This window comes from Muscardinus avellanarius, assembly GCF_963383645.1.
Source record: "Muscardinus avellanarius genome assembly, chromosome: 10".
NCBI lineage: Eukaryota > Metazoa > Chordata > Mammalia > Rodentia > Gliridae > Muscardinus > Muscardinus avellanarius.
This window is the reverse complement of record NC_137796.1, coordinates 35120116-35147759: the sequence shown is the minus strand read 5'-3', so window position 1 is coordinate 35147759 and position 27644 is coordinate 35120116. Positions and strand designations below refer to the sequence as shown.

At 54.2% G+C, this 27644-nt stretch overlaps 1 protein-coding gene across 1 annotated transcript in view; it reads left to right on the top strand.

Moving 5' to 3' along the window:
• The window catches only part of NKD1 (NKD inhibitor of WNT signaling pathway 1), a gene marked incomplete at both ends in the record, with an annotated part of 76625 nt that extends 49546 nt beyond the window's left edge, over positions 1–27079 (top strand). Inside the window, 7 exons of the mRNA XM_080704386.1 lie at positions 3014–3080; positions 16778–16884; positions 19308–19403; positions 23474–23621; positions 23959–24043; positions 25456–25583; positions 26490–27079. Coding sequence (XP_080560512.1) covers positions 3014–3080; positions 16778–16884; positions 19308–19403; positions 23474–23621; positions 23959–24043; positions 25456–25583; positions 26490–27079 — 1221 coding nt within the window. The remainder of the gene's footprint in view (positions 1–3013; positions 3081–16777; positions 16885–19307; positions 19404–23473; positions 23622–23958; positions 24044–25455; positions 25584–26489) is intronic.
• Positions 27080–27644: the final 565 nt, after the last annotated feature.

The following is a 27644-nucleotide window of genomic DNA, read 5'->3' as shown; positions in this document are numbered from 1 at the left end:
TCCACTAGTGGGAGGGGGCTGGAGGAATGTCTCTTCACGGGATGACACAGCTTGTGTGGGGTGGAGCTGAGTGTTGGGCGGGAGCTGAGAGCTGCATGCCCTCTCCCGGGATGCTGAGGGTCAGAACTAGCTCCCAGCAGCACTGCCTTCCTGCAGGACGATGCTGAGGGCAGGGAGCCCTCCTGGCCTGGGAGGAGCTGTGGAGCTGAGTTGTGTGATTCTGCTGTCTGATGTCGGGCTGGGGATGGAGGAGCCGGCCTGAAGCCTGGCTCTGCCCACTGCCTGATGAATCCGAGTGGGTCTTGGCCTCCTGGAGCTCCCTTCTCACCGGGAGGTCATTTTCTAGAGGTCCTGGTGAGGATCCTCCATGGTGCCCCACACCAGGGGCGCATGGCAAATAGTGTGGGTGTCCATCCTAGCCTCATTTCCTGTCTTGTGGCTATGGAGGATTGAGATCTCTCTTCTCTCTTCTTAACTCTCCTCTCCCCTCTCCACCCTCCCTCCCTCCTTTCCTTTCTTCCTTTCCTGTGTGTGTGTGTGTGTGTGTGTGTGTGTGTGTGTGTGTGTGTATGGTAATGGGGACTGAGCCCAGGGGGACCCCTTTCGTGGTGGGATAAAATGGTCATGATTATACATATACCTCACTTTACAGTTTGCAAGTCCTTTCTTCTGGAGGGATGGTGAGCCGGTGGTTGCGGAGATTGGGAAGTCATGCTTCCAGAGCCGCTTCCAGAGCTTCTCCCAATGCCTGACACTCAGGAAGGAGCAGCAGGTGCCAGCCATTCCATGATGGTGTGGTTTGTTCCTGTGCCTGATCTCCAGATAAACAGACTAAGGTCCGAGTGCAGGGGAGGCCGTGGGGCCAGGCCATGACCCTGTGCTCGCCCAGCATCCCAGCTGCCCTTGGGCCTAGCCCCCCAGACCCTGAAGACAGCACACCGCAGACCACAAACCCTGGCTCGTCCTGTGGCTCAGTGGACTGGATGGCTTTTTGCTGTTGTTGGCTATTTGCAGGCACAGTGCCTCAGTGGACCAGGGAGTTTGGGCAGGGCGCAGTTCAGTGGTAAGAGGCTGGCCCTCCCAGCGTGCTCAGGTGGTAGTGGCTGGGTGTGTAGCATGGGCAGCTGTCAGTGTCGGGGCAGGCCCATGGCGGCCTCGCTAGGAGGGACGTTTGGAGTCTCTAAACTCCTCCAGGTGTGCCAGTAAAAAGACATAGGGTTCAAAAGCCCAGCAGCCTTGCCCCAGGTGGTGTGGCCAGGGTGGCAGCCGGGGTGAGCCCGGGTCCCCTCCCCAGGGGCCCTCAGTGTGGAGGGGCTGTGCAGTCTCCTGAAGACCACTCTGCTTCTGCAGGAAGTGGGGCTCACCCACCCTTCAGGGGCGAGGGAGGAAGCTGTCTTTCTCCAGCATGATAGATGGCGCTAATTGGCTGCTGGGTATCCCAGCATCTGACGGTGCCACCTGCGTGCGTCCCTTTCCTGTCACCGTCTCAGCTCCCTTGTCAACTCTGGCTCTGTTAACACAAACAGCCAGTTTACAAGCCCAGGAAATGTTTGGTGATTATCATAATTGGTGCAGGAGGAGAGAGAAGCCAGCTCGACTCCAGGAAGAAAGTAGCCTGGTTTTGAAGTAAATGGGCCACCGGAAGCCTGAGCAGCCACACTTTAGCAACCTTTAAGGAACTGTGTAATGCCCTAGAAGGATTGGAAAGAAGAAAGAGAACAGAGAAGACCATCCTCATCCGCAGAATGTGAGCTGTTTGTCTTTAAAACAAAACAGAGGAGACAGCAGCTGGCCTCCAGCTGTGGCAGCTCCCGGTCTGCACAGCACTGTCTTTGGTTTGTCAGGACAAGAGTGGCTCTTCCTTTGAGCTTCAGCGGTGGGATTTCTTTCCTCCTCCAAGGAGAGGGTGTGTTTTCTTTTTCTTCTTTTTATAAAGAGAACTTGGTGACAGCTGCTGCATTTGGCCTTCTTTATTGCTTGTCATTTTGTGGGTTGAGAAGCTCTGCCATAGCGTCATTGTGAGCATTAAGAGAGATAAGGTGACATGACCCCCCAGACCTCATCTGTCCCCCGAAGGAGGAATGATTCCCAAAGTGGATTCCTTGGAACACGAATTCTACATGATGCTTTTGAAAGGCAAACCGCCATGGTCTAAGTAGTTTTGGAGAAAGCAATGCACACCAGCACATGGAGATTCACATTGTTTAACTGCAGCAAAGGGGCTGATAAGTCCTGCAGTAAGGACTTTGACAAACTCCTCTCTAATCACAGAACTCTTCTTGGCAGAATATCAACAAAAACAGAAGCTAGCCTGACACGCCTGCATCTAGCTTGTTCTATATCTGTAATCATCCCGCTGGGGTAGAGCAGATACATTAGTCTGTAGACATCCCAGACATCTCAGCCTCTTTCCCAGCAAAAAAATTCCCTCGGTCAACCTGAGAACACCATGTGGCAGGAGGAGCCCTGCCAGGTGGGTGTGGTACCACATCTCTTTAGCTCACTGGTGAGGACAGACAGGGTGTGCATAAGGGTCATGCTGATACCTGGAAGATGTGTGAATTGGTGAGACCTGGAGTTTGAGCGAGGTTCAGCTGCAGCCTGAGCAGGTGGCCCTGCGTGTCTGCCCCAGGCTTTGGGTTTCTGTCCAGGGCAGCAGGGACCCACAGCGTGTCAGGCCCTGTGGTTTCCTATAAACCTGCCAGGACAGTCCCCAGGACTCTCTATTAGAGGAAGGATCTAGATTGAGCTTGCAAGGGAGACTTGAGATCCTGCGGGGTCACTTTCTAATCTGGTTGAGCACATCCGGGTGGGGAGGGGACTTCCTTCCTGAAAGGGGTGGTATTGCATGGTAACTCCGGCTGAGAAATTCACTTCATAAAAATCATCTTCATCATTAACTCTTCAGGGGACCAGGCCCCTCTATACTGACCTGATCCCTACAGGAGCCTCAGAACAGTCGTCCCGGTGGCCTCACCCCACACTCCTGACTCCTCTGCTTTGTCTCCTCTAGGAGCTGGTGGGCGAGGTTTGCAGAGAAGCCCTTAGTGAGGAAGAGGAGGAGGACTTCCGACTGGAAGGTACTCGGGACCCACTGCCCTGTGCCCTGCGGTGGAGCAGAGGGGTGGGGGACGGGCATCTGCAGATGCTGTGACTTGGTGGGGCTGGTGGGGAGGAGCAGAGGGAAGCATAGCCCTGCAGGGGCCAAGCCCAGACAGGAGCCTGGGATTTTGGGCAGGCTGCCAGCGCCAGCTTCCCTGTCTGGGGATAGTAGTAATATAGGGGCTCCCGGGGAGCCCTGCAGGTGGGGCAGCATGTGCCTGTGCTGCATGTGAAGGTAATCTTTTCCCTGGTTCTCCATCCATAGCACCACCAGGTACGCACACATGCACACCACCAGTTCTCCATTCATGTCTCTGACTAGTGCACACACACACACACACACGCAGCCAGCCTCTCTTCTCTCATCTGCTCTTATACTTTCTTTCTTCATGAGAGGTACTGTTGTGTAGAGACATTAGGATGCTAGTGTCGAGGCCCTGGCCACGGCTGTACTGTTGACAATGAGCAAGCACCATCACCTCCCAAGCCTCGGCTTCCTCATCCGTAGAATGGAATGAGGCCCTTTCCCTGCATGGCCACCAGCATTGCCTCCAGGAGCAGCTGACTTCTGGAAGCTGAGTGTGTTTGCTGAGTGGGGGAGCTTCTTTTTTTAAAATTCAGAATCAGAGAAGAGAGTGGTGGGTGTGGGGCAGCTCTGGAGAGTAGAGACCTCTCAGCCGAGGCCAGGATGGGCAGCTGGCAGCAGAGCTGGTAGTGCATGGTCCCTGGGGATCCCATGGGTTTAGCCTTTGGTGCTCTGGGAACCTCCACGGGGAGCAGAGCATGCTGGCAGACTCTGGAGGGGTACCTGGGCTACCTGCAGACTGGCTTAAATGGAGGCTCTGGCTGCACCCAGGCTTGCCAAGTCCTTGGTCATTTCCTGCAGCACCTTGTGGCTCCAGCACATTGTAGATTTGGAGAAATGTGCCCAGCTGCCCAGGAGTTGGAGGCAGGCTGGGGTCCTGGTATCTCTCAGGCTTTGCTCAAATGCGAGCAGGCTCAGATCAAGGAGAAGAGGGGACAAAGGCCTTGTGCAGGCCATGGTGTTCCCGTGAGTGCGTTTGTCCCTTGCCCTGGAGCTCACACTTAGGTGGTTTTGACCTCCCCGCCACCTAATCCATGACACCCAGGGCCAGCATTCTGTCTGCCCATCGCTTTACCCTCCACCCCATCCTTTCACTATTACCTATTCATGTATTTGCTTCCTCTCTGCGACTCATCCATCAGCCAGCCTGCCCTCACCTGACACCAGCCACCTGCCGCCTGCCCTCCACCTCCCCTCTTCCACCGTCCTCCACTTATGATACATCCAGCTCTCCATCTGTCTTCCTACTCTCTATCACTGATGGGGTCCCTGGTTAGAACCAAAAGCTGGGAACCGTTATGTCCACCGAGGCTCAGCCTGAAATCATGTGACTGGTTTCAGATGAGATGTCTGCCTACAAACACATGAAATGAGCCATGGACCTGGCTCCTTCCAGTTCAGGCAGTGACTTGCTCTGGCACCATAGGGAGGTCCCTCCCTTTCTGGGCGCAGGACTTGTAGGGGACCCACTGCTCTGGGACCACACATTGGTTGGCAGGCAGGGATACATATGAGAGGCTTTGAGACTGGTAGCACTCCATCAGACCCCAAGGCCCACCAACTGCATGCCAAGCTTTGATGACAGACCGTTGCCTTACCAGCTAGTGGGCCTCAGGGTCACCCAGACATCATGGAGCCTCCACTAGCCTGCCTCAGCTTCCCAATTAGACATTGAGCTAGGTTGGTGGTAATCAAACTTTTCAGCCCCCTTTTTCAAACAAAAGGTTATATAGAGGCCCCTAAAGTAAACTAGTTAAAACAGGCTTCAGAGAGAGACGCATACAATGTGATATCATTTATGTATGCTCTGTATTTTCTTGGAGTGCCACATATGTGTGTTCTTATGTGGACAAAGGCCTAGGGAGATAATGACAGTAGCTATTTCAGTCATGGAATAAAATGGGTCAAAGAGGGTTTTAGTATTGTTTCTAACAAATGTTGTAGCTTCTACAAGAAGAATGTAGTCAGGTATTCCTTATGAAATGAAAAACTGAGGACATAATTTAGAAGTGAAAATGATAAAGCAGCAGCAACTCTTAGTTTGAGCCAGTGGGCACCTGCCCCGCCCGTCCACTTGGTCCCTGAGGCCTTTGGAAGGATGGAGGCCCAGTGGCTGCCTGTGGTGCAGTGGCCCAAAGTTCCTCCCGCCTGGGCAGGGATGCTGCTGTGGCGGGCAGGCCACCCCACAGTCAGGGCTGGTGAGTCCTGGCCGCTGTGCAGAACTTTCACCCACCTGGACCTGCAGCTGCAGTGTTCCTCTCTGCTGTGGCCAGCGAGAGCAAGCTGAGTCCTGACAGTTGTCTTTGTCTTCCTGTTGGCCAAGTTCATTGCCTCTTGGCGGGCTGGAGAGCTGTTTAAGGGAGAAAAAAGGCCATCTGAGGCGTGAAGATAAAAAGAAGTCTTTTAGCCATCCCGGGAGAGGATGGCTTTCGCCTCAGCGTTGTTATGTAAAGCCAGCCCTAATCCCGAGTCTTAGCCGCCTTAACTGGCCAGCTGGGACGCAAGGAGGGGAGATTAAGGCCTGCTCCGTGCAGGGCTGGGGGCCGCAGCTCCTTTTGAACTCAGGGAAGAACAAAGTAAACATCAAAAGTTCCTAGCCCTGGGAGCCTGCCGGGCGTGGCAGGGCAGGGAGGTGAGGCTCCAGGGAGAGGGCCCTCCTTCTGCTGACCCAGCAGGGTCCTGGGACAGGGAGGGTAACCCCTCACTGCCCCCCAAGGCCCGCTTGGCTTCCCTCCTCCCCAGCTGAGCAGGGCAGGAGGCCGGCAGTCGTGGCTGGTGCCCCTAGGTAAAAGGAACTGGTTCCACCCTGTTGGGTAGACCTGTCACTGTGTGACCTCCAGGAATCCCCTGTCCCAGGCTGCCCTCCTGCCCATCACGGGTTCTCCTGGATTCACCCTCAAAGAGAGACCTGTGGGTGCTTCCGCCCCCCTTTCTGGTCCCCTGTCTGCCTCCCACCAATGTCCACCCTGCCCAGCCTCCAGGCTTCCACATCCCACCCAGCCTTACATGCCTGTTACTTGTCTTTCACCTCTTGGCATCTTCTGTAAAAGGCTGGCTCCTGCCCTGCAGACCTTCCTGTCCCCATCAGAGGCCTTCCAGCTCCCAGGGCTGCCGCAGGGCAGGCCTAGCTTCATCCCGAGACCCATCCATGGCTCCAGCTAGCCTGTGGACATGGCGGCCCTGGGAGGAGCTCTCATTCCCTGGCCGATGATCCAGGCCCTGGAGGAGCTGGTTCTGCCAAGTAGGGCAGGCTTGCTGGACCTCAGACCCAGCTCAAGCAGTCTTGAGCACTGAACTTTGCAAGCTTTAACCCAGCCTCCTCCTCTTACTGTGACTTTCTAGGATCCCGTCCTGCCTGGCTTCACCACAGCTCACTCTGTGACCTTAGGCAAGTTACTTAACATCTCTGTGCTTCAGGTTCCTTGCGGGAGTTCCTAGTAGCATCTGATTATGAAGACTAAAGTAATTTATGTAAGCCCTGAGAACAGCTCTGGGACGGAGTAAGTGTCCAGTCTACCTGGGCCGCCGTGATTCTTGTTTCACCGGGCCAGTTTTCTTGGAGAGGCCAGCCCGTATTAGAAACCACTTACCTAGCCCTAATCAAAGAAAGCTCACTTCCAGAGCTTCTTTAATCCCATTATAATCTCCCAGTGCTTCCAGTGCTCGGCGTAAGGTCTGGCATGCTGCAGGCGCTCAATAAATCCTCAGTGGAGGAAGGCAGGCCAGCGCCAGCTCTGGTCCTGCTGCTGGCTTGGGGGCCCAGGCCAGTCCACCTGTCGACAGCTCCGGAGCCCTTGTGAGGCCTCTAGTTCCTTCCATTTGCAGTTGGAAAATTGAGGTCCAAAGAGGGGAAGCAGCATATCTAAGTCACAGAGCAGACACAACAGAACCGAGGAAGTCACTTCTGTTCACTTAGTGTTTATTTACAGAGTACCTGCTACAGCTGTGAGCCCCGGCCTGCTGGCAGGGCATTCATGGGAGGGAGGCAGGTGGTGAGTAAGCAAGCCTGCCAGTGGACGAGCATGATTCTGGTAGTGGTATTCTGCCCGGAGGCAAAGCCAGCAAAGGATAGTTTGAGAAGGTAAAGTTTTTGCTAAGATGCAGATTCCACAAAGAAGCTAGCTATGGGAGAATGTGGAGAGAGAGCAGCCAGGAATGAGCAAAACATCAAAGTGGAAGGACCTTACTAATCGGGAGGGATGGGAGGAGGACTGGGTCCTCAGTGAGGGCCAGACAGTGAGCAAGCTAATCTGGCTTCTGGAGAGAAGGGTCTAGAGGAGGGAGGGAGGAGCAGGGAGCTCCTCGTGTGTGCAGGCCAGGGGCAGTGACCAGGTGGGAGCAGATAGGGGGCCTAGTGTGGTGAGATGGCCAGGACAGGGAAAGGCGGGTCCACAGACGCTTCCTAGACTCTTGGCTTCAGAAACTAAGGAAGTGAAGTGGCAGTGTCGCTTTGGAGGTGTGGCTTGGATGGGTGACATGAAGCCCTCTGGTGTGTACAGACACCTGTGGGCATCAGGTGGGGCCTGGAGCCCGGGAGCAGGGCTGGGAGAAGGCCCAGACCTTCTGCAGAGCCGGGCCAGGCTGGTCGTTCTGCAGGCAGAGCCCGTTCTCTGCCCTCCGCCCCCAGGAGCCCAAGTTCCTCTGGCGGTGACGTGGAGAACAAGAGGACTTTGTTACCCGCAGTTTCTCTTGTCTGTTCATGAAATTCAGCTGGAACAGTGGAAATTCTGACTTGTGTCCGATACTGAGGGGTTTTCAGTTTTAAGTAGCTCAAGCTGAGATCGTAAAGCTGGGTTTCATCACGTGCTTTAACCCGGGGGAGGGAGTGGCAGCAACGTGGTATTTTTAGTCCATGGAGGCTCGCTCCCCTCCCTTCTGGGGTCCCCCTCCCCAACAGATGTTTCCTCTCAGTTTTGTGCAGACCTCCAAGCCAGAGGCCTCACCCTCTGCTGAGACAAAAAGGCCAGCAGGCCTGTGTCGGGAGGGTTTCTTCCTTTAATTTCTCCCCTTTTCTCTTTCCTCTGAGTTACAACTGTTCCTTAAGGGAAACCTAGTGGCAGTCAGGCGCAGTCCGGGGGAGGGGTGGTGGAGGAAGACACCCTGGGGAAAGCGGGAGCCACCCCAGAGAGTTCCTAGGAGGTCATCATTGATACAGTGAGTTGGTTGTTTTTCCTGAAAAGCAGGAGCTCAAAGTAGTACATTAGCAAAGTCAGGATTCTTTGATTTCTTGTGAAAACTCAGCCCAAACTCGCTCAAACTTTTGGCTCATGAAATTGAAAACTTCTAGGGACAGATCTTACCTAAAATGGCCTGGCTGACCCAAGAGCTCACACTCATCACACACACATGCACGCGTGTGTACACAGACACACCTGCGAGCATGTGCAGTCACTCTTGCTTACTCCCTCCCTCCCCTTTGCCATCTACCTGGGCCCTGTCAGCCTGTCAATCTGCAGGACTGGTTTTCTTGGAAATCTGAAAGAAGGGGCTTCCCAGGGAACAGCAGGACTCCCTCCCCCATGAAGAAATCCCCCACCTCTCTGGCTTCTCCTACTCAGTTCAAACCTGTCCTGTCAGGAAGCATTCCTTGGCTGGCTCCAGGCCCCCAGAAGGCCAGATTCCAGCAGGGACACAGGAAGTGGCAAGGCAGCTACGCCCACCCCATGCCACCCTCCACTGCAAGCCTGGCATCTCAGTGGAAGGGAACCAGGAGTGAGAGGGCTCCTGGTCATGGTGTTTCTGGTAGAAATTGGAATCTCACTCTGCTGGCAGGATAGATCCAGATTTTGTAAGACTTGAAGCTTATACATCGGAAGGCCTCCCTAAGAAAAAGAATGCACATTTTTTTTAATGACCATGGGCTGTTGTGGGTGCGCGCGCATGCGTGCGTGGTCACCCAGCTAAATCTATATACGTCACCAACTCATCCTCACCTTAGTTCAATTCCAGAAATGCCTGTGTTCTCTCCAGCACCACCGGCCATGGGAGCATGAGAAGTCAGAATGCACAGGAGGAACTGGCAGTCCTGATAGATCTAGGATAAAATACCTAATTTTGAAGATGCCACAGACACATGCACTCGTGCACATCTGTGGCAAAGGCCTGGACCAAGCTGGTGAGGGGTTGGAAGCTTGGCTTCTTGAGAGCAGCTGACTGGGGGTACTGCGTGTGATCCCCCCCAGGATGGGCCCTCCAAGAAGCACAGAAATTGGGAGTGGGGGAAGGGCTGCAGGACGGGCAGGAGCAGGTGTCACTGCTGTGCTGTGATGGGGCCGCAAGTTAGGAACGGAGATTTTAATGTGCACCTTCTGGGTTCAGAGCCTGGAGCTACTGTGAGCAGTCGTTTCATTCTGATGATGACGGCGACAGTGGTGATGGTGGTGATCATATAGTAGGACAAGCACTATATTACATATGTCAGGGTGACCGTGGGGAGATGCAGACAGTTAAGCGAGCAATGGTAATGATGTAACAGACTCCCTGAGCAGGGCAACTGTCCTCAGAGTTGATGTCATGCTTCTCCTAGGAAGAGGGGCTGGAGCTGAGAGCTGAGGACCCGCAGCAGTGAGGTGGAAAGAGTGCCCTTGGCGGGGTCACGGTGTGGGCACAGGGCAGGGTCAGAGAGCGGGAAGCAATCCCACCAAGAGGCCACGGCAGCCACACAGTGGCAGGACTCATCCTCAAGGGAATGGGACACACTGGAGAGCTTTAAGGAGGGAAGTAGCTTGATGAGTTTTGCTTTCTTAAGCTTAGTGTCCACTTTTGTAAAATGCAAAAGTAACACCCCCCCCCCGCAAGTTAGTAAGAAGATTTAATGACCTGATGCATGTAGCTGCCAACCTCACCAGCCACCACAGCACCACCCGCTGATGCCTGGGGCAGCGTTACAAGCAGATTTGTATATTTCTAGGGACCCCCGCCCCCAGGGGAGCCTGATGAAGATATGCCAGAAACCATTTGGCCTGGAATGCACATATGATAGCTTTCTCTTTTTACTGGCAGCAGATTTACCCACCTAATTATATTTGGCAGAGTCTAATATTAAAATTCATCGGCATTCCCTCCAACAGCTGCTGTTGGGGACTCAGAAAACATCCTGGCAAGCTACCCTGTGACTAAAATATTTGCAGCAGATAATCTGTACATGGACAATTGGAAAAAGGCTGTGGACACATTGGGGCAGGTATCCAGACTCCAGCAAGGAAGCTCTGGCTTGTGTTAAATACATTTAACTTCTAGGTAACTGCGATGAGACATGTCCATCATGCATTTGATATGTTAGTAATTCCTGTTTTTTCTTTAGTGGGACTGATTGAGTCATAACCGTGGTTCAAATTTGTCTCTTTTTATAAAATTTAATATCAATCAGGCTTCCCTGGATTGTGTTAAGATAAGCCACGATTTGCTCATAGCATGCAGAGTTTGGGTTTCAGCCTAAATTTCAGCTACTTTCCTTCCCTGTGCAGGTCCTGATCTCAGTCCCACTAGAAGCAATGGCCTGTTTGTTAGAGCCAGGCTTCCTTGTGCCTCTCTGCAAGATTTGGTGCAGCACAGCAAACTGTGGTTGAGTCTTTGCTCTTACAGGATATGTTAGACACTGTGCGTGGCCCAGGAGCAGTGGCCAGCAGGGCCTAGCTCCCCAGGAATGTACACCCTGGCTATGCAACCACCAGAGGCTGCCAGATCGGCAGCACAGAATGAAGTGTGAGCCTGGATGGAAGTAGAGTACGCCCTGCCAGCTCCAGATGCATCAGGTGTACTTGTCCCAATTAGAAAAAGGCACTCTTCCTTAGACACCTGCCTGCCATCTGCTGGGGAAATGTCATAAGCAGTACATGTATTTTTGGTATCTGACAGGTGAGTGGAGGCCCTAGGCAGGGCACAGTCTGCTCCTCAGACCTGTCTCCCATTGCCCCCAGATGACCCCATACCACAGGGGAAAAGCCCGAAAGCCCCAAGGTGCACGTGCCACTGGGGGTTTGGGTGGGCTGAGAAGATGGTCTGACTCCCTGCACAGCCCTCTCCCCTCTGCCTCTGTGTAGGTGGCTATTCCCTGGGTCCTTGCTATTTTGCAAAGATAAACAGTCCCCGAAAAGTGATGGTGGTAGTCCTAGCCTGCAGTCCCAGATGAAGCTTGGTGCCCACCATGGGCAGAGGAGGAAGGGGCAGAGTCTGGACCCACCGGCCAAAGATGCTACCATTCAGGTGTTTCCTTGGTCCTCTCTCTCTCTCTCTCTCTCTCTCTCTCTCTCTCTCTCTCTCTCTCTCTCTGTCTCTCTGTCTCTCTGTCTCTCTCTCTGTCTCTGTCTCTGTCTCTGTCTTCTTCCTCCTCCTTCCCTTTTTTAAACTGGGGGAGGGGAGAGGAAAGAATCTGTCTTTGATCTCAGTGGAGGAAAAAAGTCTGTTCTGTTCAGGCTTTTGGCTAACACAACAAACAGTGTTTAAAATTTAACTTTGCTTAATTAATTAGTAATTCTGTTTAATGCTGTCTGATCTCCCTCCAAAAGGTATTTTGAAGCTTGAGAAGGGAACATCAAAGCAAGCCGGGTGAAGATGGTCAAGTAATGCATTTAATCTGGCAGTTGTTGGGGGTGGAGAAGCCAGGTTGGGAGCTAATGTGGGAGAGAACCTTCATTTGGTAAACACAGAGCCAACTCCTTGTGGCTGCGGCGGTAGTTTGAGGAGAGACGGGCAGTTTCCAGAGAGAAAGAGCTCCACAACCACCCCAGATTCGCTGTAAGAAAGCAGAGCCAACGGTTCCTTTCTTCCATGCCGCTGTGTATGGTTGGGCAGGTTGTGTACTGCGTAGCGTTTCTACACAAGTAAGGAAGTCGGTGGTGAAATCTTGGGTATGCCCTGCTCACAGAGGACACGACCTGGGTGGGTGGAGGCTGCGTTCACCCAAAGCTGTATCCACAGACTTTTTTTCTTTTACTGGGGATTAAACCCAGAGGTATTTTGTTTTCGAGATGCATCCCTAGCCCTATTTAAATTTTTTATTTATTTATTTTTTGGTAGTACTGGAGTTCCTGGAAGCCCTTCTACCTCCGGGATACACTCCCATGGGCTACACTCCCAGACCTATTTTTTTACCTTTTTATGTGGAAACAGGGTCTCTTAAGCCAGCTCGGCTGGCTCTGAACCAGTGTAATTCTCCTGTCTCCGCCTCCCAAGCACGGGGATTACAACCATGCGCCACCACGCCCGGCAGCCCTATTTTAATTTTTGAAACAAGGTCTCACTAAGTTACTGCATGTTGGCCTCAAACCTGTGGTCCTCCTGTCTTGGCCTCCCAAGGTCGGGGATTACAGGTTTGTGCCGCTGTGCCCGACTCACACACTTTTCTGTAGAGGTCAGATAGTGCCTGTTGCAGGCTTTGTGGACCTCAGTCTCCGTTGTAACTACTCAGGCCTGCTGCTGTCCAACTAACGCCACCAGAGACATGTGTGTGAATGTGGCTGTCTCAAAGTTTGTGTGACACAACCCCACCTGGGCTGGGTTTGACTCGCAGGGTCTAGTTTTCCTGACCCTGCTCTGTGTCGCCCCAAGGTGCTTTCCCTAGCCGAGCAAAAGGCCTTACTTTTCTTTTTCCCTTCCCTTCCCTTCTTTCCTTCCTTCTTTCTTCCTCCCCCGCCCTTTTTTTGGTTTTGTTTTGCGTTTTTTGTGTTTTGTTTTCTGGTGCTGGGTATTGAAACTGGGGTATTCTACTTTTGATCTATACTCCCAGCACTATTTTATCTTGTTTCATTTTATTTTATGGTACAGGGGATTTAACCCAGGTTACCTTGGAGCTATATCCCCAAGTCCTTTTAATTTTTTTCTTTTAAAACAGAGTCTCACTGCTTTGCTGAGACTGGCCTCGAACCTGTGAACCTCCTATCTCAGTCTCCCAAGTGCTGGGATTACAGGCATGTACCACCTGGCCTGGCTGCCTTTTTCCATTTCTTCTTTCTGACTTAGATTGGTGCGTGCTTCAATCTAAGCCCCCTGACTGGTGACCCTAGAAGATCCCTTCTCAGAAAAAACAAAACAAAACAACAACAAAAAAAAAAACCATGGCTGGGCTGAATAGCAACCAGAGGCAGAGTGGCTCAGACACAGATGCCAACGTCTGTCTCAACAAAATGCATCTTTCTCTTCTTGGCCAGTGTGATCGGGTAGCCTGCAGTGAGCACCCAGCTCCTCTCCCGCTGCCCTGGAGCAATGGGGGTGAGGTCTGCTCCACACAGGGACATGGGGGAGCAAGGCACTTTGCCTGGGGTCGGTTTCAGAGAGTTCACCCCTGGACCATATGCAGGGCCCCTGAGTCCTGAATCCTGCCTCTGGTGTTGGGGGTCTGTGTGGGTTCTCTGTCACTTCTTCCTGCCCTTGGGCAGGGAACAGCAAGGTGAGAGCCTTCTTTGGTGGGGGCAGAGGTGCTGTCTGCATCCCTGATCCCGAAGGCCCCAGGGCAGGATGGATCACAGTACTACTACCCATCTGTGCCAACCCTGTGCTGAGAGACCCCTGGTGACCTCACTGCCCCCTGGGTGCCCAGTGGGTGTATGGGTAGTTTGCTGAGCTGTGATGGCCTGGGGATCATGCTGGTGAAAAGGATGAGTCAGATCATGCTGGTCTTTGGAGAGGACACTTCCAGTGGAGGGGGGGTGCTCGCCACCCCCACAGGAGAGTAGGAGAAAGCAAGAGAGTGGGAGAGGACCTGAGGCACTCTGCATGGCAGGGGCGTGTGCTCCAGAGAAGAGGCAGGGACAGAGGTTCCTTGTCTTTGGGTTTTATCAAGTGGAACATGAAAGGCAACATTGAACCTGAAGGTGCTCTTCTGATAAGTTCCCTTTGAACTTGAAGTTTGGTTTCGATAAGCCTGGCCGCTTACATCTCCAGCCAGGACCTCGCTTTGAAGATGGAACCAGGCTTTGTTTTTCTTCCTTCTTTCTCGCTCTGGGAGGGGTGGGCAGCCCATCATAGCTCTGTAGTCCTTTAGTGGGGCAGTTTGGGACAGGCTGTGGCTCATCTATACCCTTTGCAAAGCAAGCATTTACCGAGCACTTGCTGTGTGCTGGCTACCAGCTGAGTTAGCACTTTCCTCATTGCCCTCTCAAAGGCTCTGCAAGCGAGACACCAAGCGTCCCCTTTTACCAATGAGGGGAATTAAAAGGAACCTCAGATGTACCTTCCCAACTGTGACAGCCTCACCTAGCCCAGCTGCAGGGGTGGGGTTCTAGAGCTGAGGTGTGCATGGGAGAGCCCCAGTTCCAGACTCTTGGGATGGTAGTGCCACCTGTCTTGCAGTCCCAGGGGAAGTAGCTGAGCCTTGGACCTGTCCATGGTGGAGGTGGCTCTGGCCCAACAGGGCACCAAGGAGACTTGCGGTAGAGATGTCTGTATGGTTGAGTTGGCCTGTTCAGGGTCCCCCTCTAGTGGGGTTCCTGGCTATGGAGGAGTTTGCTTTTAGGGAGCAGAGGGACAGGACTTTGCATTTTGGACAGTATCAGGAGGAGCTGGCTCCGTGACCTGCCCAGCCACCACCTCAGTGGCGAGGATGCCAGGGCTGCCCTCGAGGTCTTCCAAGGAGGTTTGTCCTTCCTTTGGCGTCATTTTGTGCACCCACCAGCAGAGGAGCTGGTTTAGAGGAGACTGGGAACTCCTGGTGCTCCTGACAGCCTTGCTGTGCAGGACGAGGGCTAGAGATGGCCTCCTGGCCAGCCAGGGGACTATAGACGATGCTGCTGCACCTGGTTGGTGCTTCTGTGGCCTTCCTGTCTCCACCGTATCTGTGCTGGGAGCCCGGAGCACCTTCATCTTCAGCTTCATCCTCCCCACACCACAGGCAATGTGTTCCGTTTCTATTTGGTGCTGAAAGCCTCCATTTTGAGGAAATTTAGGTGCTAACTGTCCCATGTGGGGCCCACAGTCCCATGACAATTAGTATGAGTGGCAGTGACTCTGCATTTAAGTCCTTGGCGTGTATGGTCATGGCTCCTTGAATCCACACAAGGGTTCTCTGGGTGAGGGACCTTTAGCATCCTTCCTTTATCGTTTTGGAAACTTAGACATCTAAAGAAGGTGCGGGGCCCACCCTGGATCACAGTACTGTGGGGAGGAATCAAACCCAAGTGGATTGTCCTCCCCAGTCAATGGAAAAATGAGCAGCCGAAGACATGGGTCTCCTGATTTGAGCTGTGAAAGGCAGATGTGCAGCCTGGTGGGTGGTTGCAAGTGTGATTCAGGCCACTGGGTTTAAGCCCCACCTCTGTCACTTAGTAGCAAAGCCTCCTTGTACCTCAGTTTCCCCATCTGAAAAGTAGAGCTCAGTGAGGACTGCGTCAGGGGACAGCAGGTGCTTGCTCAGCACTGCGGGGGGCCTAGTGCTGCGAGGATCCCGTGTGTGCACACAGCACCGCCAAGGCTTCTGGGTGTATTGGCAAGGGCTACTGCAGCTGTCTGCTGGGAAGAGAGCTCCAACCCTGGCCTCATGGGAAGCCCAGCCAGGCCCACCTCAGTGTTTGCTCTGGGATGCAGGTCTAGGGGATATGCAAAGCCCCCACCCAGCTTTCCTGCCTGGTTCCTTGATTCTCTAGGCTCCCAACTTCCTGGGAAGACCAGCTGTGTCTTTTTGTATGTCGGGGGCATCTCAACATTTTCAACAGCTTTCCCAGCAGCATGGCCACCCCAGCTTAGGGTGGCCAGGGAGGGACCCTCAAGTTGGAACCACCCGCAGTCTGTGCTCCTGCAAAACAGGACAACAAAGGTCAGCAGAGGGGATCTAAGGAGGGAAGAGCCGTGAGCATGTTCTGGAAAAAAATACCTGCAAAGCTGAGCCCCTCTGTCAGGCAGAGCAGAAGGAGCCCCTGGTCTTATGGGACATTTCAGGATCTGATGGTAACTTATACCCTGAGCCTTGGGTCTAGGATGATGGTGCTCCTCTGAGCTGGTCTGCCACTTCTTAGAGGTGTTTGGGGAAAATGTTGCCAATAGGTCATGGGAGTTTACATCTTCCCTCTGCTCCTGGATGTGACACCCAAAGAACTCTGCCCTTTAGTGGGAAGGGCAGGCCAGGTGAGCAGAGGAGAACACAAGGTATAGGGTGAATGTGCTCCCTGAGGATGCCACGAGGGAGTGTGTGTGAGTGTGTACGTGTGGATATGTATGTGTGCACATGTGTGAGTGTGCACATGCATGTGCACACCTGTGCCCTTCACCAGCCTGATCGAGCTCTGCCTCTGTCCCTCTCCTGTCTACTCACTAATGTGCTGTCTGCTGGGTTCAGGCAGGTAAGGAGGCCAAAACGTCATCAGAAAATGGCCAAGACCACCATACTCTGTCTCCTGCTCCAAAAGTTCTCTTCTATCTGCACCCACCTGCTCTGTGGGCCTCTGGGGGTACTGAAGTCACAGGCTGCTTACCTGCACTGCAGAGTCAGGGCAAAGGGACCCCAGAGGCCCATAAGAGTGACCTGTTCCTGGAGTGGCCCGGCATGATCTGGGCCAGAGAGTAGAGGGGCCTGACCCCTGCCAGCAGGCAGGGCAGGGCAGAAGCAGGCCAGCACCCAGCCTCGGGCTCCTCCTCAGCTTCCTCTCTTGCTTCCCGCAGTGGCTCTGCCGCCTGAGAAAACAGACGGGGTGGGCAGCGGAGATGAGAAGAGGATGGAGAAAGCGAGTGAATCCTGCCCAGGCTCCAAGAAGCAGCTGAAATTTGAGGTAAGGTTCCTTCCCTTTGCTGGGCCCCAGGGGAGGCAAGGGCTTCCCCTCCCAACAGTGCCTTTCTGGAGAGCTTCACCCCTGTGTGAAGAGGCCCCTCTGTGGGAGATCCCCCACTCAGTGCAGGCCCTGGGGACTCTGCTGACCACCTTGCCAGCTCTGCTGGCCTCCCCACGTGGGTGGCGGTGAGAGCGCCTGGCTGGGACGTGGCTGGGGAGCTTGGAGACAGCATGCATGGGCAAGGGGACGGGACACTGGCCAGGATACTGCTGACTCCTCTGGGCCTGTTTTACAGGCTTTCCCTTCCAACTCTCAAGGCTGATCGGGTACATGAGGAGGCGGGAGGCCCTGACGGTAACCAGGCCTCAGGTTCATGTGTAGTCAACATGACAGATGTGCACTGCCAGAGGCACAGTCTGTTTGACCTGCCCTGCCCAGACCACAGCAGTGGAGAGTTTGGGAGATTGCATCAGCTGAGCCTCTGAGTACATTGGGGTGGGGGGTGCCTAGGGAGTCCCGGGACAAGGGGACACCTCAGGCAGAGGGCATGACAGGAGCAAAGGCCTGGAGGCTAGGCAGTATGTGGACTCCCAGCTGCGCATTGTGGGCTGTGCAAGGGTGGGGCCTGGGGAGCCGCCACCAGGGCCCTTCCTGTAGGATCTGAGGGGCACAGGCAGTGTTCTAGAGTCCAACCCAGCCCCTGGGCCCTGCAGGGTGTCCAGGTGCTGGGCAGTGCTGGGGACTGGGTGCAGCAGCAGAGGAAAGGTCCAGACCAAGGGCTGGCTGGCTGCTCAGCCTGCGCCATGCACAGTCATGGGGAGGACTCACTTGGAAAGCCCATGGGGGGGCAATGCAGGACAGAGACCCACTTTTTTTCAACTTCAAACCCCCCAAGCTCTCTTAAGAACAGGTAAAGTAGGTGTGTGTGGGTAGGTGTGCAGGTGTGTGTGGTAAGTGTGTAGGCATGTGTGTGCATGTGAGGTACATGTTCAGATGCATGTGTGGTAGCATGTGTTCAGGGTAGCATGTGTGGTGAATGTGTGCAGGTGTGTGGGGGCACATGTGTCGTGATACCAGAGATACTTCTTAGGGGCACAGAGCAGGCACCTGACCGGTGCAGACGGTGTCACAGCCAAGGGAAGGCTGACTTTGAACTCCCCGTGGAGGGGAGAGCTTGGAGCTGCCAGGATGGAGATGCTGTACTCAGGCTTGGCTCCCACCAGTGTCACAGGCCAGCCCCCGCCTGGGACCCAGCCATCCTCATGCCAGGCAACCTGGGCACCAGCGGCTGTGGTGGAGGGAAGACGGGTGGAGGGGGGCAAGATGTGGAACAGAATGGTCTGGGAACCCCTCCTCTCATGTTCATTGAGTCTCTGGACCTTAAGGCTTTTACAGAGCCTCTTTCCCCAAACATCTATTCTTCTAGAACTCTCTGTGTGGCTAGCCTCTGTACGTAGGCCTCCAGTGATGGGGCTCGCTCTTCCCAGCTCAGGTTCCCTGGTGTTAAGACACCACAGTTGCTGGAGGAGTCATCGTGGAATTATTGTTGGATTGATTGTTACAACAGGACCAGTCACAGCCACTACCGTTACTGGATTCCTCTCTGCACCGAGAGTGTGCTAAGCACTCAGTAGATGTGCTGTGTTCTTGCTTCTTCCCCCAAAGTGGCCCTTAGACAAGGATGCAGCAGGGGGCAGTGCATTCATTAGGAGCTGGTCCTGGGAGCAGGAAGAGGGAGGCAGCACGGGTGTGTAGCACACAGTCACCCATGCTGGCATCTGGGGTCCAGCCTCATGGGGCCTCCAAGAAGGCACATAGGATGTGCTTGGATGGGTCCCACTAAGTGGAGGGAGGCCAGGCGTTCATCCTCTGGCTCCTCTCCCTCCCTGTCCAGTTGCCCCTGGCTTGGATCCCTGGCTCCTCAGGGCCAGCCAGGACAGCAGGTGTTTGAGTGGGGGGTCAGGCACTGCTCTCCACGGTTTCAGGGAGCTTGGGGCGGAGGGGGGGCGCTCAGGAGCTATGGGCAGGGCATTTTATCCTCCCAGCAACCTTACATAAAACATACTATCATTTTGCATCATTTATATGAGGGGAAACTGAATACCAAGAGACGCAGTGACCTGTCCAGGGTCCCGCATCCATGGAGGGCCACACAGGGGCTGAACCTTCTATAGACTGGTGTTCTCACCCTTCATGCCTGCCCTCTACTGCCTTCCAGTTCAGGTGGCCAGAATCCTCCTGGCTTCCTGAGGCAAGAAGCCTCCTCTCAGATCCCACACCCCTGGAGCACCCTCCCTGCCTGCCCACATCCTGGTCACTGTGCCCATGGGTGGGGAGGCCAGGGAGCTGCCCCAGGTACCACCAACCCTTGGTTAGTGTTCCAGCTGGGTAGGTGACCAGCCTCGTCTGCTGTCTGTGTCCAGGAGCTGCAGTGTGACGTGTCAATGGAGGAGGACAGCCGGCAGGAGTGGACCTTCACTCTGTATGACTTTGACAACAATGGCAAGGTCACCCGCGAGGTGAGAGCACCTGTTCAGCTGCCTGCCACTTTCCAGACCCTTGCTCGGGGATGGCCCCGCACACCGCCTCTGCTCTGTCAGTGCTGCTCTGCTAGGGAGGGGGTGGGGAGCAAGTCTGCTGGGAGCTTCTGGGACATTGAGGATCAGCCTGGAGCTGCAGGTCAGTGGGAGATTGTCAGAGGAGAAAGGGTAGCCAGGTCCCCTGCACTTAGTCCAGCCAGTGCTCCTGCTGGGGCAGGCGCAGAGCTCTAGTACTGCCCCAGAGAAGAGCCCCAGTGGAGTCTCACCCGGCTTCCCTCCCCACCGCCCCAGGACTCAGGGCTGGGCCACCCAACACCACGCAGTACCCGGCCACTGGCACAGGGATGAGCAGCCCCATGCTGAGGGTCCTACTGGCTGTCAGTCAGAGCTGCAGTCATGCCCCAGCCTGGCCTTCCTCCTCCTGTCCCCTCTACACGCCATGTCTCCCTCAGAGCCCTCTTCCCACAGCTTGCTCAACCTGAGTTCTTCTCCCCCTTTCGCCATGTCTGTGTCCTTACAAATTGAGGGCCTACTGTGTACCAGGCTTGAGGACATAGTGGGGACAAAACAGACATAGCCCATCACAGCCTATGGCCTTGCTCCTCTGAGAATCCATGGGATGAGGCAGAAAACAACTTTAGGGTAACTGTAAGTTATGATGTTCTCAGTGGAGGAATTACACATGGGGGCACGACAGAGGCTGGCCAGGCTGTACACAGAAATGTTCTTGGAGCCAAGCCACACAGCTTACAGAGCGGGGCCGGGAAGGTGGGATGATCCTGGGTAGCCAGAGAGGGAACAAGGAGGATGTGTCAGGTTGGCGGCTTGGTGTGGTTGCTTTGCAGGATACACAGTCATGGTCAGGGCAGGAGGGCCAGTCCTCAGGGCTCTAGAGGCCCTGGTCAGTAACTGGATTTGACTCTGGGTGTTCAGGGAAGCTACTAGAGACTCTGTCTTTGTTTCTGCCTCTCAGGCTCTCTCTGTCTGTGTGGAGGTCTGCGGTCAGCATGGCTGGGCTCACTACCTCTGATCCAGTATGTGAGGGCTCTGGGTGTTCCTAGGGGGCCATTGAAGCTTTGCTGTCTTATCTCATCCTAGGCTAAGGCCAGTCTTTGCATTTCTGTGGCTCGTGCCAGAGGTCGACTTTAAGCTGCCAGAGGGAGACCTGAGTTATAAAGGCCACCACCACCTAGTCCTCAATCCATAGTTTAGGGGGTGTTAGGTCAGGGGAAGTGGCTGCAACTGATGTTTAGTCATTCAGGACTCTTTGGCAAGTAAGTGACAGAATCCCAGTTCAAATCTCCATAAGTAACAACAACAAAAAGAATACTTTGAGCCGGGCGTGGTGCCACACGCTTGTAACCCCAGCATTCTGGAGGCTGAGCCCAGAGGATCACGGTTTGCAGACAGCCTCAGCTACTTAGTGAGGCCCTCTATAACATGAGACCCTGTTTTAAAATAAAGAATAAAAAATGGGGCAGAGGTGTAGCTTGGAGGTCAAATGCCCCTGGGTTCCTTCCCCAAACCCATAAATATACATAAATAACCCATAAAGGTACATACTTTGGCTCATGTACCTGAAGCTCCACCTGGAGGTATTAGCTTCAGGCATAGCTGGATCCAGAGGCTGTGTCTTCAGGACTAAGCATTCTTGTGGCCCTTTTTCCTCTATATTCCCATATTATCAGATAGGTTTTCCCCCTGGCAGTAGCAAGCTGACTGCTGACAGCTTTTACCTGTGTCCCCTTCTCTCTGCAACCCCTCACTTTGAGAATGTCAATGGAGGCTCCAGAACCAAATCTCTCTGTTACTTGGACAGCCAGGCTGGGCTTCCCAGGGTGCAGCGGCATCCCCTCTTCTTTCTGGTGATGATGCCAGCTCTTAAGAGCTGTCTCCTTCCTTTCTGAGGAGCCTCATGTGCATGAATGCCCCCTCGGAGACCTTGCAGAAACCTGTGGCCAGCTGCTGTGTGCTGAGGAGGGCCGGGAAGTGAGGCTTCCTGAGGGAGGAGGCCGGCCGGGCCTCAGAGCAAGTGCTGTCTGGACTGTGCTTTCCTCCTGAGGACCCAGCCTGGTGCTCCCTGTGGTTTACGTTTATCCCCAAAGCTGCTCTTCAAATCTGGCTATAAATACTGATATCTCCATTCTTTCTGGCCATGGGTATACACAATAGCCCAAAGCCAGTGTCTAGGCTAACGCGCCAGCTTGGTAAAAAGTACTTATTCATCCTTCAGGTGTTCTTTTATGTAGGAAATATTTACGGGCACCTGTATTAGCTTTCTGTTACCATAACAGATACCCAAGATGACCAACTTAGAATTTTGGCTCATAGTTTTGGTGGTTGTAGTCCATGTTGGTCGGCCCTGTTGCTTTGGGGCCTGTGGGGCGGTGGCGCATCATGGCAGGTGTGTGGCCAAGCAAAACTGTTCACATCATGGCCAGGAAGGGAAAAAAGAGAAAGAGGAAGAGATCCAGATCCCACAGTCCTCTTGAGGGCACACCCCCAATGACCTAAACACCCCCACTGAGACCCCACCACCTCCCAGTAGCACTGCCTTGGGGACCAAGTCCCCAAGTGCCTTTGGGGGACATTTAAGACCCAACTCTACCAGCACCTACCCATTCCTGCCAGCCTGGCCCCGGGCATTGGTAGGGCTGAATTTCTAAGTGGAATTGCCAGAGCACCCCTGTTCTCGACCCTGCATCAGCCAGGTCCTGCTGAGGTCACAGCGAGGGGCCAGGGCCTTGTAGTGTCTGGCGCTTAAGGAAGCCATTGGTGGACTACTGTCGCCTCATCTATCTAAAGATGCTTTTCTCATGGGCTTCCCAAGATGGCGAGAGAGTGGGAAACAGGATCATGCAGAAAAGCTCAAGAGAAGGAAAAGAGGAAGAAGAGGAGTCCCCATGGGCCTCGCCAAGAGAGCCCGATGACCAAGAGTATGTGCCAGGAACCTGGGTCTCACTGGCAGCTCCCACTATTTCCGTCTGGCCCTGACATTTTCTGGTCACCCCCAAGAGGTTTTGTTAAAAATTAAATTAGTAAGCCGGGCATGGTGGCACATACTTCAGGGGCTGAGATAGGAGGATCCCTGTCAAGCTTCAGCAATTTAGCAAGAGTGTACTTCAAAATAAAATAAAAAGAGCTAGTGGTGTAGCATGGAGGTAGAACGTCCTTGGGTTCAATCCACAGTACCATCGGGGAAAAAAAAAATACCAGTGATTCTGAAGATTTCACAGAAGATTCTGGAGTGTTGGCTTCTCTGAGATGACCCTCAGCCTGCAGAGTGGAGCGAGCAACACCGCCTGAGGGCTGAGCCCGCAGGTGGCCCCAGCACTTCAGGTCACCTGGCCACACACCTGCCCGGCCATGGCACTGAGGTTGCCACTGCCCAGAGAGAAGATGATCTGGTCAGGTTCTCATGCACTGATCTTAGGGATTGTCTGAGCTCAGCTGGCCGCATAACAAACAGATTGTGTGGCTCAAACAGAAGTTGCTCTCCTGTCTGTCCCGCGGCTGGAAGGCTAGTCTCCAGCGAGGGCTCTCTCCCCGGCTGACGCGCAGCTGCCTTCTCGCTGTATCATGCTGATGTCTCTTCCTCTTCTGAGTGCACCAGCCCTGTTGGATTGAGGCCCACCTCCGAGAGCTCATTTAACCTTTACCTCCTCAAGCCAATGGCTTTCAACCTCAGCAGATTGGGGGGGGGGGGCACAATTCAGCCCAGGTCCTGTCTGCTTTTCCACTTTCCCTGATAAGAGTGTTTTCCGGTGTGAAACAGATGCTGTTGGTGCCCCATCCTGTGTTCTCCTGGGACCACTAAATCCTTTTTTGCTAACTGGGGCCTGGTGTCCTTGAGGTACCTCTTCCCATGGGGGAAGCCAGTTTATCAGCTCTTCCTGTACCTGGATAAGTCCACTTGGAGAGGTTTCACACTGTCCCCTGGAGGCCCATTGCCTGCAGTGCCACCTTAGCATGGGGCAGGCCCTGGTGGCTGTGCAGGGAGCACTCTGTGGCTGACACCCCTCTGGGCACTGCCTCCCTTCCCTACACAGGATATCACTAGCCTGCTGCACACCATCTACGAAGTGGTCGATTCTTCCGTCAACCATTCCCCGACCTCCAGCAAGACGCTGCGTGTGAAGCTCACGGTGGCCCCCGACGGGAGCCAGGGCAAGAGGGGCGTCCTCCTTAGCCACACCGGTGAGGGTCACCCAGAGCCAGCCCGGGAGAGGTGGGGGTGGCCTCTGGGGCTTCCACAGGCAGCGCTGCTTTGTACACAAGCAGCTTCAGCAGGTTTCTGAAGGACTAGGGTTCAGGAGGGAAAGGGGAGGGGCTCAAGACGCCAGGCCCAGGTAGGCAGAGGCCCGGAGGTGGCATTGGTGGTGGCACTTGAGGGACCTGGTGGAGAAGACTGAGGGCAGCAGCAGGTGAGGGCACTGGAGGGAAGTGAGTGGGGGAATCTACTGTGGGCATCTGGAGGGCCATGGGTTAGGCAGCCCCTCAACTGCTGCTGCCTCTTTTTCTGGGTGCCACTCAGACCTGCAGAGCACGAGGCCCAGAGCTGAGACCAAGCCCACCGAGGAGCTGCGAAGCTGGGAGAAGAAGCAGCGAGCCCCCCTCAGGTATGGCGGGCACAGGCATGGGTGGCAGCCAGGTGCTCCGGGCACCTAATAAGCACCAGCTCTGTGCCACGCCTGCAGGATTCCAAGCAGATAGCTCCAGTCTGGGCTGTCTTCAGAAGCCAGCAATTTTACACACACAGATTCACAAATCAAAGTCTAGATTTTGAAAACAAATGATCTGTAGATCCACATCCCATGATGCAAAACACTTTGTGCCAGATATAGTTTGGATTTGCCATTTCTTGGGCATGCCTGTGTATTTCCCCTGCATGGTAAGTGGGATTTAGGCAGCTTCTCACATGCTGGTGTTCCTGCTGAGCATGTGTGCACGCTCCCAATCAGTGAGACAGACTCTGCAAGTATATACCAGTATATACTGCAAGTATATACCAGATGGCCTAGGAAACCTTTGCTTTTAGGTTTTGGGTTTCAGAATTCTGTGTAAGGGCTTGTGAGGCTGTGGTTACCTGTCACCTTTAGACACTCTGTACCTGCAGGAGGGGTGGGAGAGGCTGTTAAAAGGCAAGCACTGCCGCCCCCTGGTACCACCCAAAAAAAAAAAAAAAAAGCTGGGCATGGTGGTGCATGCTTGTAATCCCTGTGCTTGGGAGGCTGAGACAGGAGAATCACACAGGTTCAAAGCCAGCCTCAGCTACTTAGTGAGGCTCTCAGCAACTTAGTAAGACCCTGTTTCCAAATAAAATGAAGGCAAACACTGAGTGACTGAGAGGCAGTAGTGAGGCAGGTGTGCGGCACATTCACACCTGGTTGGCAGATGGTAAGGCAGCCACTGGAGTGGGATGAGCCCTGACTCATTGAGAGAAGCCAGCCCACTGGCTGCAGTGAGTCCAAGGTGTCTGGCTGGCTGGAGTGGGTGCTAGGGGAGATGGGCAGGTCACAGAGGTTCTTGTAGGAGGGACAGGGAGCTTGGAGTCCTGCAGGAGGCAGGGGGTCCCTGGCAGCATTCACACACACACACACACACACACACACACACACACACACACACTGCGCAGGCCCATGCTGGGCATGTCACAGACCCTGCCAGCCTCAATCCCAACGGTTTGGGCAATTGTGCTGTTCATACTCCCAGGGGAAACATGCCAGGGGGTAGGCCACCTGCCTGCAGTGGGCATACCTGGTTTGAAGCCAGGGTTTGGAGCATCCTTAAATTTTGATGTTTGCTTTGGGCCTATTCAAAACAACCCCCTACCCACTCTTCCCAGAAGCTCTGGGTCTGGGCAGTGGGATGTGTATCCGTGGCAGGAAGAAGCAGAGGTACAAAATGCAAAAGTGTCTGATCCTCCCCACTCTCCTTCCAAGGAGACCCAGAGGGAATGAATGAAGGACCTGGCATTATTCTGGCTGTGTCCTGGTGACCAGCGCCTGCCTGTTCCCCTTCTCCACTCTAGGTTCCAGGGTGAGAGCCACCTGGAGCAGGCCGGCTGCTCCCACCATTGCGTGGACGAGAACATCGAGAGGAGAAACCACTACTTAGACCTCGCAGGGATAGAAAACTACACCTCCCAGTTTGGGCCTGGTAAGGGGCTCCCTCCCATAGGGTGGGGGGGCATGGAGAGGCATGGCCAGATGGGCTGGGTGCATCCTGCCCCCAGGCTTAGGGGGAGATGGAGCTTTTATTGGGACAGATCAAAGACATTTGGAGGAGATGACATAAAAAGCATTTGTTAAGCATGGTGTAGTGATACATGCCTATAATCCCAGTACTTGGGACTTTGAGAGAAGAGGATCACAGGTTCGAGGCCAGCCTCAGCAATTTATAGACTCTTAGCAACTTAGCAAGACCCTTTTTCAAAATAAGAAATCAAAAGGGCTGCGGTATAGCTCAGATGTAGAATACCTCTGGGTTCAATTCCCAGTACCAAAAAGAAGGAAAAATGTTTTCAAAATTAAAGTAATACATGCACAAGACTGAAAAAAAAAATCAAATAGTATCTGAGAGCATAGAATAGAATGAAAAAGAATAGTTCCCTGTCCAGCCCTCCCAGCCCTGGTCCCACGGTGGCCGCTCTTGACTTCTCGTGGGCCTTTCACCCAGGGAAGTGCAGCTCTGTCCACTTCCACATTTGTTGACCTCTCGCTAAATCCCTCTCCCCTTTCTCCTGCTGTGCTGAGTCCCTCTGTGGCTCCCGTCCGTGTAACACTTAGAATTTGCTCTTGCCCGTTGGCTCAGTATCTCTGTCACCATCTCTTCCCTGGCTTGCTCTCAGGAGAATTCTTATTTTTGAAGACCTGCCACAGAACCAGTTCTTCCCATTTAGCAGACGGGAGAGTTCATTTAGGGGAGCTGTCCTCTACGGTAGCAAGGGGCAGTGGGGGGGGGCAGCTCTGATCAGTATCTGCTGGCATCTGTGTCTTAGTGAACTGGAGGCAGAGTGGGTTTTGGGGTACATGCTCACTAAATGTCTGTTGCATCGGTCCCTAGGCTCCCCTTCAGCGGTCCAGAAGTCAGAACTGCCCCCCCGCATCTCCAACCCCACACGATCTCGCTCCCACGAGCCAGAAGCCATTCACCTCCCACAGCGGAAGTCCCAAGGCGTGGACCCAGGCTCCTTCCCCTTGCTTGACACCCCACTCGCCAAGGTCTCTGAGCTCCAGCAGCGGCTTCGGGGTGCCCAGGATGGGAGCAAGCACTTTGTGAGGTCCCCCAAGGCCCAGGGCAGGAGCATGGGTGTGGGCCACGTGGCCAGAGGGGCGAGAAGCAAGGCCCCTCTGGCTCCTGCCATCCCCACGGTGCCCCCCTTTACCCACCTGGCTGCCAGCCCGGCCCTCATCCCCACCCTGGCACCCCTTGGGCACAAGAAGCACAAGCACCGAGCCAAGGAGAGCCAGCCGGGCTGCCGGGGCCTGCAGGCACCGCTGGCCACGGGCAGCGCCGTCCTGGGGCGAGAGCACGTGCGGGAGCTGCCCGCTGTGGTGGTGTACGAGAGCCAGGCCGGGCAGGCGGTCCAGAGACACGAACACCATCACCACCACGAACACCACCACCATTACCATCACTTCTACCAGACCTAGAGCCCCAGGCCCCCGCCATATGAAGGACCCCTCCCCCACGTCCCAGGCATTATTCTATTAATTATTGTTATTATGACTATTGTTATTAATAATTATTGTTACTCCACTAATATTTAGCTAGCCTTCATGTAGAAGATATATGGAAACACAGAACAAAGTTTTTTATTTATATGTCGTGGGGAGTGCATAACTCACCTAAGAAATGACTCTGGGTTTGGAAGGGGCTTGTAGACGGCGGAGGCTCCCTCAGGACTCAGTGTCCCTACGGATGGGCCCAGCCCTTCCCAGCACCGAGGAGGCCCTGGCCAAAACTGCCCCCACCCCAGTCTCTTCTAGAAGAGCACCCTTAGCCGTTCTGGCTGCAGAGACCTTCAGAATCTCCGAGAAGAAAAACAGCTGCTACCTCTTAGTGTTGCCTGATTTGGTTTTGCTCTTCACTGTCCTGTGACGAGGGATTTGGGCGTACTGCAGGCGCGCCCTCCTCCCCACTGTGCTTTTATGTCCCAGCCTAGGACCTGAGCTCTCTTTTCTGGATTTTCTTCTCACCTTTCAGTGGGATCGCACT